At 37.2% G+C, this 18,466-nt stretch overlaps 1 protein-coding gene and 2 pseudogenes across 7 annotated transcripts in view; 1 reads left to right on the top strand and 2 right to left on the bottom strand.

Annotated features, from left to right (window-relative positions):
• The window catches only part of ZNF451 (zinc finger protein 451), an 89,878-nt gene that overhangs the window by 20,358 nt on the left and 51,054 nt on the right, over window positions 1-18,466 (top strand). The window contains exon 4 of one of the 7 annotated variants that reach the window (XM_016185313.2): window positions 60-10,541. The exons of the other annotated variants lie outside the window; for them this stretch is intronic. Within the exon in view, the coding sequence (XP_016040799.1) occupies window positions 60-1,556 (1,497 nt within the window). The 3' untranslated portion in view covers window positions 1,557-10,541. Of the gene's footprint in view, window positions 1-59; window positions 10,542-18,466 lie in introns of those variants that run through there. 7 annotated transcript variants of the gene reach the window in all.
• LOC107522183 (cytochrome c oxidase subunit 6B1-like) lies at window positions 16,094-17,217 on the bottom strand (annotated as a pseudogene).
• On the bottom strand, window positions 17,286-17,571 carry LOC107522184 (small ribosomal subunit protein uS14-like; annotated as a pseudogene).

Here is an 18,466-nt window from a genome sequence, read left to right as displayed (position 1 = left end):
ATATATTAAAAAGCATGTTTTTTTTCTTCCTTGGTTTTCTTGTTTATGTGGAAACCCAGAGAATGCCTGAGTCTAAGGTGCCATCCTCTGAGAATCATCGCCCAGAAATGTGCTCTAGCTTCAGTGTTCCTCTTCCCATTGGAGACAGCAATTCCTCCTCTGGGAGTTGCACCAGCAGTCCACAGAGGATAGTTTCTCAACCTTCTTCTGTTGAGAACTCTTTGGAGAACCAGAAAAGTGATCAAAATAATTCAGACATTAAGATCCTTGAGACAGAGGCACTTAAACCATCACAAAATTTTCAGACTCTGCCTTCATCTCCAATTCTGATTCCCCAAGAATCTTTGGCTTCTTCAGAAGTCAAGGAGGACTTACCCGTAGAGTCTTCTTCAGCTTCACAGCATGGACAGGATGCCATCCTCTATCTCCAGACACAAGTGGCTGAGATGTCCCGAGTGATACGTGACCTGCAGTCCAGGAGCTGTTTCAGATTTCATCACTCTCGGCCAAGTGAGAACTCATCAGTTCCTTGGGACATCTCCAACTCCAAGGATGAAAATTTATCTATGGCTGAAGAAGAAACTGAGTGCAAATCCCCTTCAGCTGAGGAAAAAGGGCAACCTGCTGACCCCAGTCAATCTAGTTTCACAGGTCTTTTGAAGAGAATGGAACAAAGAGGTGTAATAAAAAGAGTAACATTACAGTCTGAAGCAGAATCATGTGAAGGGAAACCTGATTATGTAACATCTAAGAAACGTTTGGTTCCTCCACTGCATCCTCTTTTGAGAATTGCCACCACTGAAGTTTTTAAAGATCCTGCTGATTGCCATCCTTCTTCCTTCATGGGGCACAGAGTATATCCTGTGGCCAAGGATACTTCTCCTTTCCAGCCAAATCCACCAGCGGAAGGCCCCATTGTAGAAGCATTAGAACATAGCAAAAGAGGAAGTACAACATCTCCTCTAGATTCTACCTCAAAAGAGATGGAGATCATGGGTTGTAGGTTCTACCATGCTGCTTCCATTGCAGCTCGAGCTGCTAGCTACATGGCTTATATGACTCAGTATCAGCGTAAACTATGGGAAGATATGGAGGATCTGGTCCATGACCCTGAGTTTGACCGTGGAAAAGCTAGGTGTATAATATCTGATGGTATGGATGCAGGCCTTTGGCAGCTTTGTACTACTAGAGACATTATGGACTCTGTAGTCAGAGTTATGGCAATGGCAGTTGACTATAGAAGGCAAGCCTGGCTCCGACTTACATCTCTCACTAAGAAAACCCAGGAGAAGATCTCACACTTGCCCTTTGATGGTACTTCCCTCTTTGGACAAGATGTGAATGCTGTTGTTGCAGAAGAAAATAATATTAAAGAAAATGACTATAAAGACCACAACAGATACTATAATCAACATCGATACTTTTACAGTCATGATCAAAAGACACATTATCATAGTAGAGGATACTCCAAAGGGGATTGGTACAAGTCCCGCAACCATCCCTATAGATATAGAAAAAAGGGAGAATCTCCAGAACGTCATGGGTACAAGAATTAACAACCTCATTCATGTTTAGCAGTAGAACCATTCAGGAGCCTAATTGTTTCACATACTCTTATCCTCTCAAACAGGATTTGCAGGTAGATCACCACAGAAACTGAATGCATGTCTGGAATTACCACAGCTAATACTTGAATTCCAGACTTTGGGATGAAGTGTATAATAAAAAGGCTCATATTTTATTAGCCAAGTGAGCAGTAGGGCTGGACAAAAGATTTTCCATTCTTTCTAGTCCAAAAATCAGTCCAGAAAAGGATACTCAGGAATCTGAATCTGCCTGTGATAAACTTTGTTCGTCAGGACCATCTTTCTGGTAAACTGGGGACTAGCAGATTATAGATCTGGAAATAACCTACAACAGGCTTATTTACTAACACAAGAAGTAAATCCTTTGTTTTCAGGCCACCAGTGCTTCCTTGTTCAGGCTTAAGCTTGTCTGATCGTCACAAAGTTACCCATCTGTTACAATCTCTTTATGTCTGGATGACCATTCCATCAAGAGCCAATACTAATTTCAGGCTCCATAAGACTTCAGAATCCTATATAAAGCTCTGTCAAGAACTGGAATTCACATCATATTTTGCCAAATCCAGTTTGCTTCCAGTGGAATGACTATATGTCACACACGTTTTCTGTGGACACCAACTGGAAAAAGACTGCTTCTTGAAACATCATTGTAAAAATTTTCATAGCAACTCTTTATCGAGACTAATGGCTGCTGTATTATCACCACTCAAAGCTACATGTGGTAGAACTTCACTGTTAATCCAAACATTTGGTCTGTCAAGCTCTCTTAATAATATCAGTGTGCTGTGAGATGCCAAAATGGTGGTCTCAGGATAATCTAGGCCTTTCACCAAGATGACCTTCTTAAATGAACTTATCTTCTTAATCAGCCAACTTTTTTGAGCTTTATAATTCATTATTCTCAAAATAAAAAAATAAAAAAAACAAAAAAACCACACACATTAGTGCTCTGAAAATAGAGGATATTATACCATCCGGGCATGCAAATCTAAACTCTTAAAAGAACAAGAATTCTAAACATGCCTGACAATCTGATCCTCTTATGTAATAAAGAAAGATGCTATTTATCTAGATGTTACTGAGAAATCTTAAGGGATTTTAGAGTATAAATGTAGATATAGCCAAAAACAACCTTGCATAGTTACATTTTTGGATATCTTTTTAAAAGATATCCATTAATTTCTTGGCAGTCTGAAATCAGAACATCAGTGACATATCTTGGTTTGTTGGTCCGTTAAGTCTAGTCAGTCTCTTACTGTGAGAGATGACTTAACGTTTTGCTCCTGGTTGGTTCCAGTAATTCTAGACTAGATTATGTGGGAACTAATGCAGATACCTCACTTAATATGCCTCATAGTATCTTTTTTAATCTCAAGGCAATGGCTGTATGACATAACAGCCCTTAGACTCTTGTTTTTGCAGTGTGACTTCAGAAAAGGAGAAAATGCTAAGTTTGAGGGGTCTGAAGTACATCACATAGTAGTATTTGCTTCGTAGCCAAGAAACAACCAAAATAAATGAAATACATTATTTTGTTGACTTTTTGGTTTTTCAAATATCTTCATTTTAAAAAGTCTTGATCAAAGTATTTTGGGTTGGCTACTAGTGGAATATAACTTTGTTTAGTGTCCATATAGTTCCTCGCCATAGTTTTTGCACAGTGGTGATTAAAATTTTTCCTGGTGCCCTCTCTGAACTGGTTAATGGTTTTATTGTAAGCTCATTCTCCCTATCATAACTGTATTCAGCATTCTTCATTCCTACTTCATTTCCCTATTTGCCTTTTTTGATAGAGATTGAAGATGCGATTTTCCCTAATTGGCAGCAGTTATTAAAATTTGTCATAATTTCAGGGTATTCTGTTTAACTTATTTGTAGACTAAGTATAAGCTGTATAATAATAGAGGGTATTCTCTTGGAAACTTGACTTAGTTATATTTAGGGTTAACATTTACTTTCTATGTTTTCCATAAAATTTGCTTATACTCTGTGCATAGATGCCAGTATTCTAGAACTCAAGCATTGGATAGCCACCTGAAGAGAAACCCAGGCCTAAGAAATCAGACTGAGAAACTTGTGGTTTATAATGTGTATTTTACCGGTTGTATATGCTCATATGCCTTTGGTAAGACACTATAGTTTCTTCTGGAAAAGTACTAGCCATGACAGAAATCACTATAGAGAGAGAGAGAGAAAGAGAGAGACTGAGACCATTAGTATGACTTGGGTATAGATGTTCCTAATTAGATAAGACTACTTCATATTCCTCCTCCTTTCCCAGTCTCCCTTTCCTTCCTTTTTAAAATACTCAATCACAGACTTAATAACTTTTGACATACTCTTTCCAAAAATCTTCACAACAATAAGTGATGCTTGGAGATGTGATTCCCTGAAATTTTTTGACACTATACTTTATATATATACTCCTTGATTTTTAAAAATTTCAATTGTGATTTAAATCAGAACCAAAATTTGCCATTTTAATAACTTTAACTTTATAGTTCAGTAGTGTTAACTGTTTATTGTTGTGCAGATCTTCGTTAAATATTTATAAAGATAGCATTGTTATCCTCTTCCTTATATGTTATGTTGCTCAGTAGTAGCAGATAATATTGCTATTCTCTAATGATGTCTAAGCATCTTCAGAGAAAAATGAACATTAAAAATTGTTGAATATGTAGGCAGTTGAATTAGGGATAGGAATAGTGCAGTAGAATGAGAATACTTTCAAGCTATTAGTTTCTTAACTGCACGAGAAATAAGTGTTTAACCTGTTTTATTATTATTTAAAATTTTTTTCTCTGGCATACTTGAATGATGACTGTGTTAAGAAATTAAAAACTGGGACTTGAACTTGGGAGACAACCCCAGTAGTGTTTGGTACTTGTAATTTATCAGATAATAAATCTTTGTGTGCAGAGCCTGCAACAAAATTCTCAAATAGACCACCTTCTTATGATTAAATACTTCTAGGTTTTCTAAGAGGCCTTGGAATAATCTCAAGTTTAATAATGATTTAGTATTCTTAAAAGATGCATCTTCATAGTTTTTTCTTCATTTCTTGGTTAGATAAATATGATTTTATAGTTACAATGTATAGAGAAATACTGTTTGTATTAATTGTTAAATGAAGTGCCTTTTGAAATTTTACAGTTTAAAAAACATTTTGATGTCTTACATATGTTGCTGATATTTATGTAAATTCTGTACAGTAATTTTTAATTCTATAGTTTGTTCATCATCTGTCCAATTGCACTATTTAAATGTACTCTTCTTCTGAAAATTATTTTTTTTCTTTATAGCATTGTTTCATTTCAGAAGATTGTAGAGTATGTCCCTTTCCCCTTTATTTAAAAAAAAGAAAACTTAACAGTAGTGATTTTTTTTAGTTATATTTTGTTTCTAATTATTAGCTTTTTTTCTTTTTACATTTTTAAAAAAATATTTTATTTATTTTATTAATGAGAAAGATTGGAGCAAAGAGAGAAAGAGCCAGACTTCACTCTGGTACATGTGCTGCCGGGGACTGAACTCAGGATCTCATGCTTGAGAGTCTAGTTCTGTAGCCACCGCGCCACCTCCCGGACCACATTAGCATTGTTTTCTGAGCATTGAAGAAGCTGTGTTTTCTCTCAGCATGTTTTAAGTTTGCTTGCTTAGGTCTACCTTGTTTTCAGCCATGGTAACACAACCTATATTTGATAAGTAAGTTTATGTGGTAAGAAGAAACAAAAAAATGTTAGGATAAAGCAGTAAATTTGCTACATTTTAAAGAATCTGTGTGATAGCTTTTTTATCAGTGTAATTGCACTTAAACTTAGTTTTTGTTTTGCTCTGTCACAACTTCTTGATCAGGATAATTCCATTACCTACTTAGTCCTCAAAATGATGTTTTGAGGGAACCATAAGCTCTTTCAGGCTACTTGGATACTATTTAGTATTTTTAATATTAGTAATATACTAGTAATTTACTGAATGATACCGAAGTGACCTGATTGATAATGTCCTTAAGGGCCCAATAAATACATCCAGGATAACCTCTCAGGTACTGTAAACAAGGAGGTTGGAATAGACACAATCCAGAATCCCTTCTAGCTATAAATACTGGATACTAATAGGGGTGAACATAGCTAAATAACATTTAGAACACATTCAGTGTTCTTGAGGAAATAATTAATTGGGATTCTTATGGTTAGAAATTATGGATTATCTCTTTGTAGAACTAGTTTAAAGGTTGCAATAATTGAGAACTTTTTTAAACAAGCATATTTTGCCCCAGATTTGCACTGTTTAGGTACCCTTGGCTTTTGAAGTTTACTCATTCTTCATTTCTGTTAGTGGCTAGTAATTGTCATATTTTTATGCGACTCATACTTTCAAATCTGTTTACCTGTTCCATTCAATAATAGTTTTTCATTAATATATGCACAAAACAGTCAATTCTAAGGTTTTGGCATAATATATAGGTGGAAATTATCAGTAAACTGATGATAACCACTGTCTTAAAACACAAACCCTTTCATGATTTTTTTCAGCTATCATAATGAGTTTTCTAATCCATTAAAATGTTAAATGTTCTTTTGTAGAATTTCCCGTGGGTGAATTATGAGAGTATTGTTTTCACTAAGTTGTTTTTCTCTTACTGATTAGTGAGGTGATGTTTTAACTTTATATTCTTGACTTTATAGTATGAAAACCCTTTTATAGTAGTGTTTGGTACCATTGAGATATCTTATTACCAGAAATTGTTTGCTCCCAATGGACTATATCTGGAAGTGAACACAGTCCAGCCGTGTCCTTTTGATGCTAGTACATTATTGCATTCTTTGTATTGATCTTTTCTTTGCCTGTAGGTAACACCTTTTTTTAGAAGACTATTTGATCTTCCCTTAATCTCTTTGATGTAGATCATATTTCTTAATCAGCAATACTACCCAGAATTTTAATGTGGCTTTGTATTTGTAAATACAACATTATTGAAAGTGATTTCCCAGATTTTTTCTTATAAAGTCCTTAAAAAAATAGTGACGAGTTTAGTTTCTCAAATGATTCCTAGATTATTAACGACCATATTATTTACTATCAGTAGTTTTCTACATATTCTTCACACAAATGTATTAGTACATACAGTTTATAGTCAGGGGCATGTTTTTCTCATGAGCAGTTTTTAAATAAATCTTCATTATTTTATTTTACCAGAGCACTGTTCAGCTCAGGCATATGGTGGTGGAGAGATTCAACCCGGGCCTTGGGAGCCTCAGACATGAGGGTCTCTTTATATAACCTTTATGTTATCTCCCTTACCCTCTTATAATACTGTTCTGGCATATATTGTATTTAAAAATTAGTTTACTGTAGGTCTCAAGGACTTTATTGGTTTTGTTGAGGTAGCTGTCTGTTTCAAATAACCTATTGGCTTTTCTGATGCCTTGTTAAGAATTCAGCAAGAGTTCTCAGGTTGTATTTAATTTTAAGGCTTTTGTGCTCTCATTAAATTATATTGAGTATTTTAGTACTCATGAATATAATTACTTGGTAGAAGTTAAAAGTAATTTATATGTGGTGAAATTTTTAAAAGACTTCTTTGATTTTAAATATTTCAAGTGTTTCTGTCTTATAAATTCTGTTTGTAAAACTTTCATATGCTGTTTGTATCACATAAGTCATCATGTCATCATATGCTTTCTGTTTTCTCTCATAATTAAGAACGACAATCACAGTATTCAGCTTTGAGGGATATAGTTAGCCTCTTGGTTATTCCCTCTCTTAATCTGTGACTGCTGTTTTATATCATTTTGAGTTATAATGTTAAAATAAGTGTTATGTTTTTGATTACTTTATATACTTTTAAGTCTGTGAGGTTATAGTGATGATGATGGTAACAGGGAAACATTTTCAAATCAGTAAATACATTTTTAGGTTTTCAGTTCCTTTTTTTCTAGATCTAATTAAATTTACTGCTTATAGGTCTGTGGTCCATTGTTTTCTGCATTGGGTAGGATATAGTTAACTTGTAATCAGTCTCATGTATACGTATATGTATATATATATTTTTCTTTAATGGCTTATAACATTTACTGGTTTGATTTTTGCAAAACTATATTTTGACAGATTTTAGAAGCACTTAGCCTTGGGTCTTGTTGTCTTCCTGCCTGGGAGAGAAATATTACAAAGTTCTAGTAAATATGCAACAGTTAAAAAATATTTAAGCTTTATTTATCAATGACTGAGAATCAGTACACCAGTCTAGCACATGTGATGCTGCGACTCATACTTTCAAATCTCCCAGGTTGCTATGCAAGGCATTCTTGAGGTAGAAATTCATTCTTATTTTAAAGATGAGGAAATGAACTTATCATTATTTGCTCAAGCTGTGGAACTGAGTTCTGAATATAGATGTCACCTCTCTGATAAACTAATTTGGCTCATACTTACTTGTACTCTTTTTCTGTATAAGTACCGTGTGCTAACCGATTGTGCCATTGGAGCTCCAACTTGTACTCTTTTTCTTTCCTTAACTTTGTGTCTACAGTTGTATCCTCATCCCTTAAGGTCTTGTATTAATGCACACTCATGTTTTATATATACATGTGTGTGTGTTCACTATGTATAACTTGTATTATCTAATTCCTGGTTATCTCACTTGTCAGATCAAACACCTCTTAGTTCTTCCATTGATCTTTCATGCTAGATTCAGATTATTCTTGATGCATAATTTGCTTTATTTTATATATCATTCATTTTTAGTGCATTCATTTTGAGAATTAATTGAGTAGTAGTTCTTATGATTTTTTTAAATTCTACCTGTTTTAACACACACACACACACACACACACACACACACACACACACACACACACACCTTGATCTGAGTGTTATTCTCAGAAATTCAGTTTCCTTGTTTTAGGTGATCTATAGGATGATGCTCAGAAGCACTTTGAAAACTGGAAAGCTCAGTGCAGGCTTTATCTCCCTCACCCCCTTCTAGGACCTTGCACCTGTACAATTCCACTGCTTCCAGTGGCCTTTTTAATTACACCCCCCTTTTTTTTTTTAATAAAAAGCACGTTTCCTGTTTCAAGCAGAAAAAGGAAGAAAGAGTGAGGAATAAAGGAGAGACATAACAGTACCACTTCAATGCTCATGGAACTTATACATGGTGCTCCTTTGTAGTGCTGGGGGCTGGACTTTGAGTTCTTGTGCATGGTAAAATGTGCATCTGTTGGATGAGATATTTTCCAGCCCCTCAGTACAGATTTCTTTAGTAGTTTTTTTTTTTTTAATCCACAGTGGTAGATTTCTTAGAATTGTGGAGTACTGGGTAGAAATAAAGATACGCTTAAAAGATGTATTCAGTAGCATGTAACGATTTATTTCGTATTATCTAATCATATCCATTTGTTTATATATATTTTTTAAAGGCTGAACTATTAAGCTATATTGCAAGCTGGTCTAAGTGTTGAAGGTTATTTGAAGCAAAATAATACCAAGTGCAAGTCAAGAAATGTTCATAATGATAAAAGAATATAGAATAAAGGGCTAGGGTATATAGATACTTGTATTTGTCAGGTCAGTCTGTTAGAAATGATCTTTTCATCTGTCAAACATTTTTTTCGATACCCGGTGCAGGTGGGTAGTCATTGAGGAAGGTCTGGAGATACTGAGAGATAATGCTATACTCTTTAGGGAGAAATAAGTACTAATAAAATGTACTTGTCTTATTGAGGTTAAAACAAAAGAGAGAGCCAAGGAGAGAGGTCAGGAAAGCTTTCTTATTAAAATCGCTTGAACTAAGGTTTAGGAGATGACTCAAAGAATTGGACTAAGGAGAAACAGAAGCCAGGCATCCAGGTGAAGGGATCTATGTTAACAGTAAAGGGAATATTATGCTTTTTGTTTTCGAGTTATAAGGAACAACCTTTGTGAGAATATATTTTAATTATTCATTAGAAGATACTTGTTTCTACCTGTTAAACATGTACTAAGTTTGTGTATCTATTACTTGTAAGGTTATAGAAGTAGTTTCTCTTGAGGTTGGTTTCTGCTGTATTCCACTATGAACATCTAGAGCATTTCTTTTTCTTGGAACTGAGCCACAGGAGGGCTCTCATCAGTAATCCTCTTGCCCCAGAAACAGCACAAATAGTGAAAAAGAACTGAGAGAACAACTTAGAAAATGAACATGATGATGCCGTTAAAGTAGATGTGACATCCCATTATGGGTATGCAAATATCTACCTCTGGATCACCTATTGGCAGTGCATTCTCTGTATAGTTCAATGTGACTAATTTTCTTGTGTCTTAGTTTACAAATGAAATAAGGTTGAATTTGGGTAAAGGAGGCTATTTCTAAGAGTTTGGAGGTGTATATAGTTAAGACCTGTGAACCTTATGCCAATGGCATCTACAGTAACAGCCCAAACACATGTCACCTGTTTTTGCTCTGGTTTGAGTTCTTTCCTTTCCTTTGTCACTCTTAATCTTTGTCTCTGCTTAATACATAACATTCTGTTAGTGGCACTGAGGGTTAAAAAATTATTATCCTTTGCTTTATTTCAGCTTCATTTTCAGAGAAATTAAAAATTTCTCTTAAATTATAAGGTTGCATATTTCTGTTTATTTATTTGTCCTGTTCTGAAAAAGAAAGTAATTTTTTGTTCTTAGAAGGAAATTTTATATATGACAATAGCAATTTACCCAAAAGACAATACGGGAAGCATTTCATTTCACAGGTTTAATGGTACTAGCCTTCTTAACTGAGTAAAATACAGAACGGGGCATATCTGTATGTATGTTTGTTTATATGAAGCAGATGTTCTGTGTACTTTGTATTTGTATACTATAAAACACTTGAGGGTGGGAAGGAGACTGCTTTGTACAAAAGGGTTGTTTTCTGCTTCCAATACTTTGCTGCTGGAGATGGTAAATAAATATTGTACTGCTTTGCTGTGTTTATCTGTTTCTTTTTTTCTTTAAATTTTTAAAGTTATCTTTATGTATTTATTGTATAGAGACAACTAGAAAGGATAGAGACAAAAGGGGGTGACAGAGAGAAGGAGACAGAGACACCTGCAGCACTACTTCACCACTTGTGAAGTTTCCCCCCTGCAGGTGGGGACCAGGGATTTGAATCCGGGTCCAAGGGCATTGTAGCATGTACACTCAACCAGGTGCGCCACCACCCAGCCCATCTTTTTTTAATGTAAATTTTCTAAGAAAAATTATTGGTTTTCAGACTTTCATTTGGGATGTGGTTTGAGTTGAAAGTAGAGCAGAAGGAACCCGGTAAAGTACTTCCGGCAGAGCCACCTTCGTAGTAAACAGACCAACACTTTAGATAGAATAGTCAGTAATAAGGCTTTGGAATTTGAGTTTGTAAGCAATAATACATTTGTTTCAGGAATCCAGTTTAAACCAAATGCACTGGTTAGGTAAATGATTCATGAAATTAATTTATCCCACTTTGTTTAGTTGACTGCTTTTGAGGTGTTTTGAACATGAAATTCTTTGCATTGTTGATAAAGATGGTGAAAGCAATAATCATTTTTCAGTTGGTATCCTCTAGTCAAGGCCAGGTGAGCAGATAAGTAAATAGTAAGGTTTAAGATCTGTTGGTATTTGCTATTTGTAAAATTTTTAATTTATGGGGTCTTTTAAAAAAAGTTTCATATTATGAAACAGGTCTTTAACCTGTTGTCCCAGCATTCAATAAAAGGCTATTTTTTATTTTTCTTTCCATTTTATTGGGAGGGTTAATGCTTACAGTACAGTTGTTAACACATGGATACAAGTTCCCATCTGCTCATAGTAGGTATCTGCAAAATAGTCTCACCTCCAACTTAGTACTGTAACCATCTCCCCCACCCTCCCCAGAGTTCTTTGCTTCTGATCTTCATAAGGTTAACGTTAATATGAGACTTCCCAGGAGGCAGGGCAGTGGTGTACCTGGTTGATTGCACATGTTACTGTGCACAAGGAGCTGGGCTCTAACTTCTGCTCCCCACCTGCAGGGAAGAAATCTCATAAATGGTTAAATAGGTTTGTAAGTGCCACTTTCCCTCTTTTTCTGTTTCCTCCTCCCAACTCAATTTCTTACTATTTTTTTTCTTTTTTAATTTTTTGTATATATTTTCTCTTTTGTTCCTTTGTTTTTCTATTTTTGCTGTAGTTGTTGTTGTTATTGATGTCAGAGAGGAGGGGAAGACAGAGGGGAGAGAAAGACACCCGCAGACCTGTTTCACTACCTGTGAAGCGACCTCCCTGTAGGTGGGGAGCCAGGGCTCGAACCCGGATCCTTATGTCGGTCCTTGCGCTTTGAGCTATGTGTGCTTAACCCGCTGCGCTGCCGCCCGACTCCCTATTATTATTATTACTATTATTATTTCTTTTTACCAGAGCACTGTTCAACTCTGGCTTATGGTGGTGTGGGGGATTGAACCTGGGACTTTGGAGCCTCAGGCATAAGAGCCTGTTTCCATAACCATTAATGCTGTCTACCTTCCACCTCATCTCAATTTCTCTCTGTCCTATCTAATGAAAAAGAAAGGGGAGGGAGGAAAAAAAGGAAAAGTAGCCTGGCTACCCGGAGTGGTGGGTTCTTACAAGCACAGCTCTGGTGCCAAAAGAAAAAGAAATTCTAAGGGAAACTTAAACATTATCTTGGTATCGTGTTTTCTCACCCTTCCATCCCCTCCCCCATTTTCATTGGGGCTTTGCACCTGTACAATTTCTCTGCTCCCAGTAGACTTTTTTTTTTCCTTTTCTAAGAGAATGGGGCAGAGAGAGAGTGAGACAGATTGAAGTAGAGATACCACAGCATTGTTCTACCACTTGTGAAGCTTTCCCGCTGCATGGTGCTCCCATGTGGTAGCTGGACCTGGATGCATGCTGTATGGTTATGTGTGCACTCTACTGGTTGAACTATTTTCTGACCCTGAGATCTTTTATTTTTTTCCTCCAGGGTTATTGCTAGGGCTCGTTGCCTGCACTACAAATCTGCTGCTCCTGGATGCCCTTTTTGTTGCTGTCATTTTTATTGTTGTTATTGCTCTTGTTGCCAGATAGGACAGAGAAAAATTGAGAGAAGAGGGAAAGATGAGGGGGAGAGAAAGATAGACACTTACAGACCTGCTTCACTACTTGAGAAGCAAGTCCTTGCAGGTGGGAAGCTGGGGGCTCAAACCGGAATCCTTATGCCAGTTTCTGTGCTTCTCGCCATGTGCACTTCATCCCAGGACCTGGGATCGAATCCTCCGGGAGCCTTGGCCCCCTCCTTTTTCTTTTTTAATTTTTTTTTTTATTGAGGAATTAATGTTTTACATTCAACAGTAAATACAATAGTTTGTACATTTCCCAGTTTTCCATATAACAATACAACCCCTACTAGGTCCTCTGTCATCATTCTTGGACCTGTATTCTCCCCACCCACCCAACCCAGAATCTTTTACTTTGCTGCAGTACACCAATTTCAGTTCAGGTTCTACTTGTGTGTTTTCTCTTCTGATCTTGTTCAACTTTTGCCTGAGGGTGAGATCATCCCATATTCATCCTTCTCGTTCTGACTTATTTCACTTAACATGAATTTTTCAAGCTTCATCCAAGATCAGCTGAAAATGTTAAGTCACCATTTTTTATAGCTGAGTAGTATTCTATTGTGTATATACCACAACTTACTCAGCCACTCATCTGTTGTTGGACACCTGGGTTGCTTCCAGGTTTTGACTATTACAAATTGTGCTGCTAAGAAAATACGTGCACACAGGTCTTTTTGGATGGGTGTGTTGGGTTCCTTAGGATACATCCCCAGGAGAGGAATTGCAGGATCATAGGGTAGGTCCATTTCTAGCCTTCTGAGAGTTCTCCAGACTGTTCTCCACAGAGATTGGACCAATTAACATTCCCACCAGCAGTGTAGGAGGGTTCCTTTGACTCCACTTCCTCTCCAGCATTTGTTGCTACTATCTTTTCTGATGTATGACATTCTCACAGGAGTGAAGTGGTATCTCACTGTTGCCTTGATTTACATTTATCTGACAAAGACTTGGAGCATTTTTTCATGTGTTTGTCAGCCTTTTGGATCTCTTCTGTGGTCAATATTCTGTGCATGGCCTCTTCCCATTTTTGGAGAGTGTCATTTGTTTTCTTGTTGTTGAGATTGGCAAGCTCTTTATATATTTTGGTTATTAGCCTCTTGTCTGATGTATGGCATGTAAAGATCTCCCGTTCTGTGAGGGGTCTCCTGGTTTGGGTAGTGGTTTCTTTTGCTGTGCAGAAGCTTTTTAATTGAATATAGTCCCATAGGTTTATGCTTGCCTTAGTCTTCCTTGTAATTGGATTTGTTTCATTGAAGATGTCTTTAAAATTTATGCAGAAGAGAGTTCTGCCTGTATTTTCCTCTAAGTAGCTCATAGTTTCTGGTCTAACATCTCAGTCCTTGATCCACTTGGTATTTACTTTTGTATTTGGTGAAATATAGTGGTTCAGTTTTATTCTTCTGCATGTTTCAACCCATTTTTTCCAACACCATTTGTTGAAGAGACTGCTTTCCCCATTTAATAGTCTGGGCACCTTTGTCAAAGATTAGATGTCCATAGGTATGGGGGCTTACTTCTGGGCTCTCTGTTCTACTCCACTGGCAGTGTGTCTGTTTATGTTCCAATACCAAGCACTTTTGATGACAACAGCCCTATAATACAATTTGAGATCTGGGAGTGTGATGCCTCAGTTCTGTTCTTTCTTCTCAAGATTGTTTTGGCAATTCTAGGTCTTTTCTGGTTCCAGATAAACATTTGTAGCTTTCTTTCGATTCTCCAAAAAAAATGTGGTTGGGATCTTGATGGGGATAGCATTAAATTTGTATATGGCTCTGGTTAGTCTATTCATTTTGATGATGTTAATTCTTCCAACCCATGAACATAGAATATCTTTCCAGTTCTTTGTGTTTTTTTTTCAATTTCCTTGAGTAGTGACATAATTTTTAGTATACAAGTCTTTCACTTCTTTGGTTAGGTTTACTCCTAGATATTTTATTGTTTTTGTTGCTATAGTAAAAGGAACTGATTTCTGGATTTCATGTTCTTCGAACTTAGTGTTTGCATAGAGGAATGTCACTGACTTTTGAATGTTAATTTTGTAGCCTGACACCTTATTGTATTGCCTGATCATTTCCAAAAGCTTCTTGCTGGATTCCTTAGTTTTTTCTATGTATACTATCATGTCATCTGCAAATAGGGAGAGTTTGACTTCTTCTCTTCCAATCTGTATCCCTTTAATTCCTTGCTTCTGCCTGATTGCTATGGCAAGAACTTCCAACACTATGTGGAATAGTGGGGATAGTGGGCATCCTTGTCTGTACCTGATCTTAGTGGAAATGCTTCCAGTTTTTCACCATTGCATATGCTGTGGCCTGTAGGTTTTCTATATATAGACTCCACTATCTTGAGGAATTTTCCATCTATTCCCATTTATTGTAGTGTTTTGATCATAAAGGGATGTTGTATTTTGTCAAAGGCTTTCTCTGCATCTATTGATATGACCATGTTGTTTTTGGTCTTGCTTTTGTTGATGTGGTAGATCATGTTGATTGATTTACATATATTAAATCAACCTTGCATGCCTGGGATAAAGCCCACTTGATCATGATGAACAATCTTTTTGATATACTGCTGTATCTGGTTGGCTAGAATTTTGTTCAATATTTTCACATCTATGTTCATCAGAGATATTGGTCTGTAGTTTTCTTTTTTGGTTGTGTCCCTGTCTGCTTTTGGTATCAGGGTGATGTTGGCTTCATAGAAGCTGGCAGGGAGTATTCCAGTGTCTTAAATCTTCTGGAAGACTTTTTAAAGTACAGGTATTAGGGAGTCATGTGGTAGCGCAGTGGGTTAAGCGCAGGTGGCGCTAAGCACAAGGACCAACATAATGATTCTGGTTCAAGCCCCCGGATCCCCACTTGCAGGGGAGTCACTTCACAAGAAGTGAAGCAGGTTTGCAGGTGTCTGTCTTTCACTCCCCCCCCCCCCGTCTTCCCTTCCTCTCTTCATTTCTCTCTGTCCTATCCAACAACAACATCAATAATAACTAAAACAATAGAACAACAAGGGCAATAAAAGGAAATAAAGAAACAAAAAAATTTGTTTTTAAAAATGTTAGAGGTTTTAGTTTTTCTTTGAAGGTTTTGTAGAATTCATTCGTAAAACCATCTGGTCTAGGACTTTTATTCTTGGGAAGGTTTTTGATAATTGTTTCCATTTCCCTAGCTGTGATGAGCCTGTTCCTGTTATCTAGTTCCTCTTTACTTAATTTTGGACATTCATAGGTATCTAGGAAATCGTCCATTTCTTCCAGGTTCTGTAGCTTGGTGGCATAGATACCTCTCATGATACATTGAATTTCTGCAGTGTCTGCTGTGATATCTCCTCTCTTATTTACAATTGGACTTATTTGGGTCTTCTCCCTTTTTTGTTGTGAATCTGTTCACTGTTTCAAAGAACCAACATTTACTTTTGTTGATCTTCTGTATGGTTTACTTATTTTCAGTGTTATTTATTTGTGCCCTAACTTTAGTGATTTCTGTCCTTCTGGTTGCATTAGGGTTCGTTTGTTCTTCTTCTAGGTCTTTAAGATGTGTAATCAGGCTGTTTATTTGTGCTTTTTCTTTTTTCCTAATGTGTGCTTGTATGGCTGTGAACTTCCCTCTCAATACTGCCTTAGCTGTGTCCCAAATAAAATTTGATAGCTTGTGTCTTCATTTTCATTGAACTTAATCCACTGTTTACCCCCCCTAAAATTGAAATTCTTAGTTTATCATAATTTATTCAGGTCCCATGTTCTTCTTTATATAAGAGTTTCTGATCTTTATCATTTTCCTTCTCTTTGGGAATTTTTTTTTTTTTTTTAGTATCTATTCATTAGAGCCATAAAAGGGGTAATAGAGAGGGAGAGAGATACCTGTAACACTGCTTCACCATTCGTGTAGCTTTCCCCCTGCAGGTGAGAACTGGCGGCTAGAACCCAGGCCCTTTTGCATTGTAGCATGTGTGTTTAACCAGGTGTGCTACCATGTGTCCCCTGGAAAACCTCAACATTCGTGAAAGAGAAGGATTTAGGCAAAATATTTCCTACATTTTTATTTACGTAAGAATGTCTTTATTTCTCTCTCTCTTTACTTTTCAATAAGTACTTACTAGGCGAGTTGTGGTTCAGGATATCAGGATCCCAGGATGGGAGTTGCCATGCACCCCAGTCTCCCCTTCACCACCTGGGATAAGGATGAAGATCAGGACAAATTGAGTAGAGCAAGTTCAACCTGGGATAAGGATGAAGATCAGGACAGATTGAGTAGAGCAAGTTCAGATCTTCCTTGGGAATATGCCTTCTGCCTGGCAGTCCCAGTTGGATATCCAGGATATAGGGCAGAGGTACTTGTGCACTAGTACCACTGGTACACAGAGATATCACCCCCTTTAGCTGTCATTCCCTTCTCACACCAGTGGAAATCCAAGTAGTTCTGCCAGCAGTGCCTAGTTTGGTTCTGGTTGGGGAAACGGCAGTCAAATGGGGCAGTCTTGTAGTTCTTGATTTTGGTCTTGATGTCTTTTGCCATGGCACTGACTAATGACAGTTGTGATGCGCTTCGCAACTCATTGTGACCCCTCAGCAAAGATGGCAATTCTTTATTTCTCTTTCACTTTTAAAATATTTTATGTATTTATTTTTTAACTGAAGTTCTTTTTATTTTAGGTACAGAGATGTCATTTCTACTGTAAATGTCTTGAATGGCCAATTCCAGGAAGTACACTCAGTCCAACTTAATGAATCCAATGTCCTTCGCGTACTGGCGGAAACACTGATGGCACATGTTGAGGCCGTATTTCTGGATCAGACCGTGCCTGTTTCAGCAGACTTGGCAAGAGCGAGAATTTTCTCGCTGGCCGAATTTTCTCAGGTGGCCCCAGTAGAGCTCCTGATGACCCATCTCGCTTTGTCGAGCACAACAGGACGAAAGAAAATATTTTATTTTTTAATGACAAGGTTTTTTAATATCTTATTTTAGTGAGAGAGATACAGAGAAAACCATGAGAGCACTGCTCAGTTCTGGCTGTGGTAGTGCTGGGAACTGAACCTGGGAGCTTGGAGCCTCAAGTATGAAAGTCTTTTTTTTTTTTTTTTAATGTTTTAAAATTTATTTTAAAAAGGAGACATTAACAAAACCATAGGATAAGAGGGATACAACTCCACACAATTCCCACCACCAGATCTCCATATCCCAACCTCTCCCCTTATAGCTTTCCTACTCTTTATTCCTCTGGGAGTATGGACCCAACGTCATTGTGGGATGCAGAAAGTGGAAGGTCTGGCTTCTGTAACTGCTTCCCCGCTGAACATGGGTGTTGAAAGGTCGATCTATACTCCCAGCCTGCTTCTTTCTTTCCCTAGTAGGGTGAGGCTCTAGGAAGTGGAGCTTCAGGACACATTGGTGAGGTTGTCTGTCGAGGGAAGTCTGGTCGGCATCCTGCTGGCCTCTGGAACCTAGTGGCTGAAAAGAGAGTTAATATACAAAACCAAACAAATTGTTGGACAGTCATGGACCTAAAAGCTGAAATAGTGCAGATGAAGTGTTGGGGCTTACTCACTGCAAACTACTGTGTACTTTTGCTTTCAGGTATATATTTTGCCCTAGTTTATGGATACATGTGAACATATGCTCTATCTCACGGGACCTAGTCTATATCTAGGTTTTGGGACTTTGTTAGGAAGTGAACCGCCTGGAATGGAATTAGCGAATCCTGTGAAAGGAAAGGTCTCACCCAAGTAATGAAGCTGAAGGGTTGTCATTCCATACCTGAAGTCTCTGGACACAGTCTGAAGTGAAGCATGCT

Source organism: Erinaceus europaeus, chromosome 4, assembly GCF_950295315.1.
Source record: "Erinaceus europaeus chromosome 4, mEriEur2.1, whole genome shotgun sequence".
In the NCBI taxonomy this organism is placed as follows: domain Eukaryota; kingdom Metazoa; phylum Chordata; class Mammalia; order Eulipotyphla; family Erinaceidae; genus Erinaceus; species Erinaceus europaeus.
The sequence above is the reverse complement of the archived record's forward strand: the minus strand, read 5'-3'. Positions and strand labels throughout refer to the sequence as shown.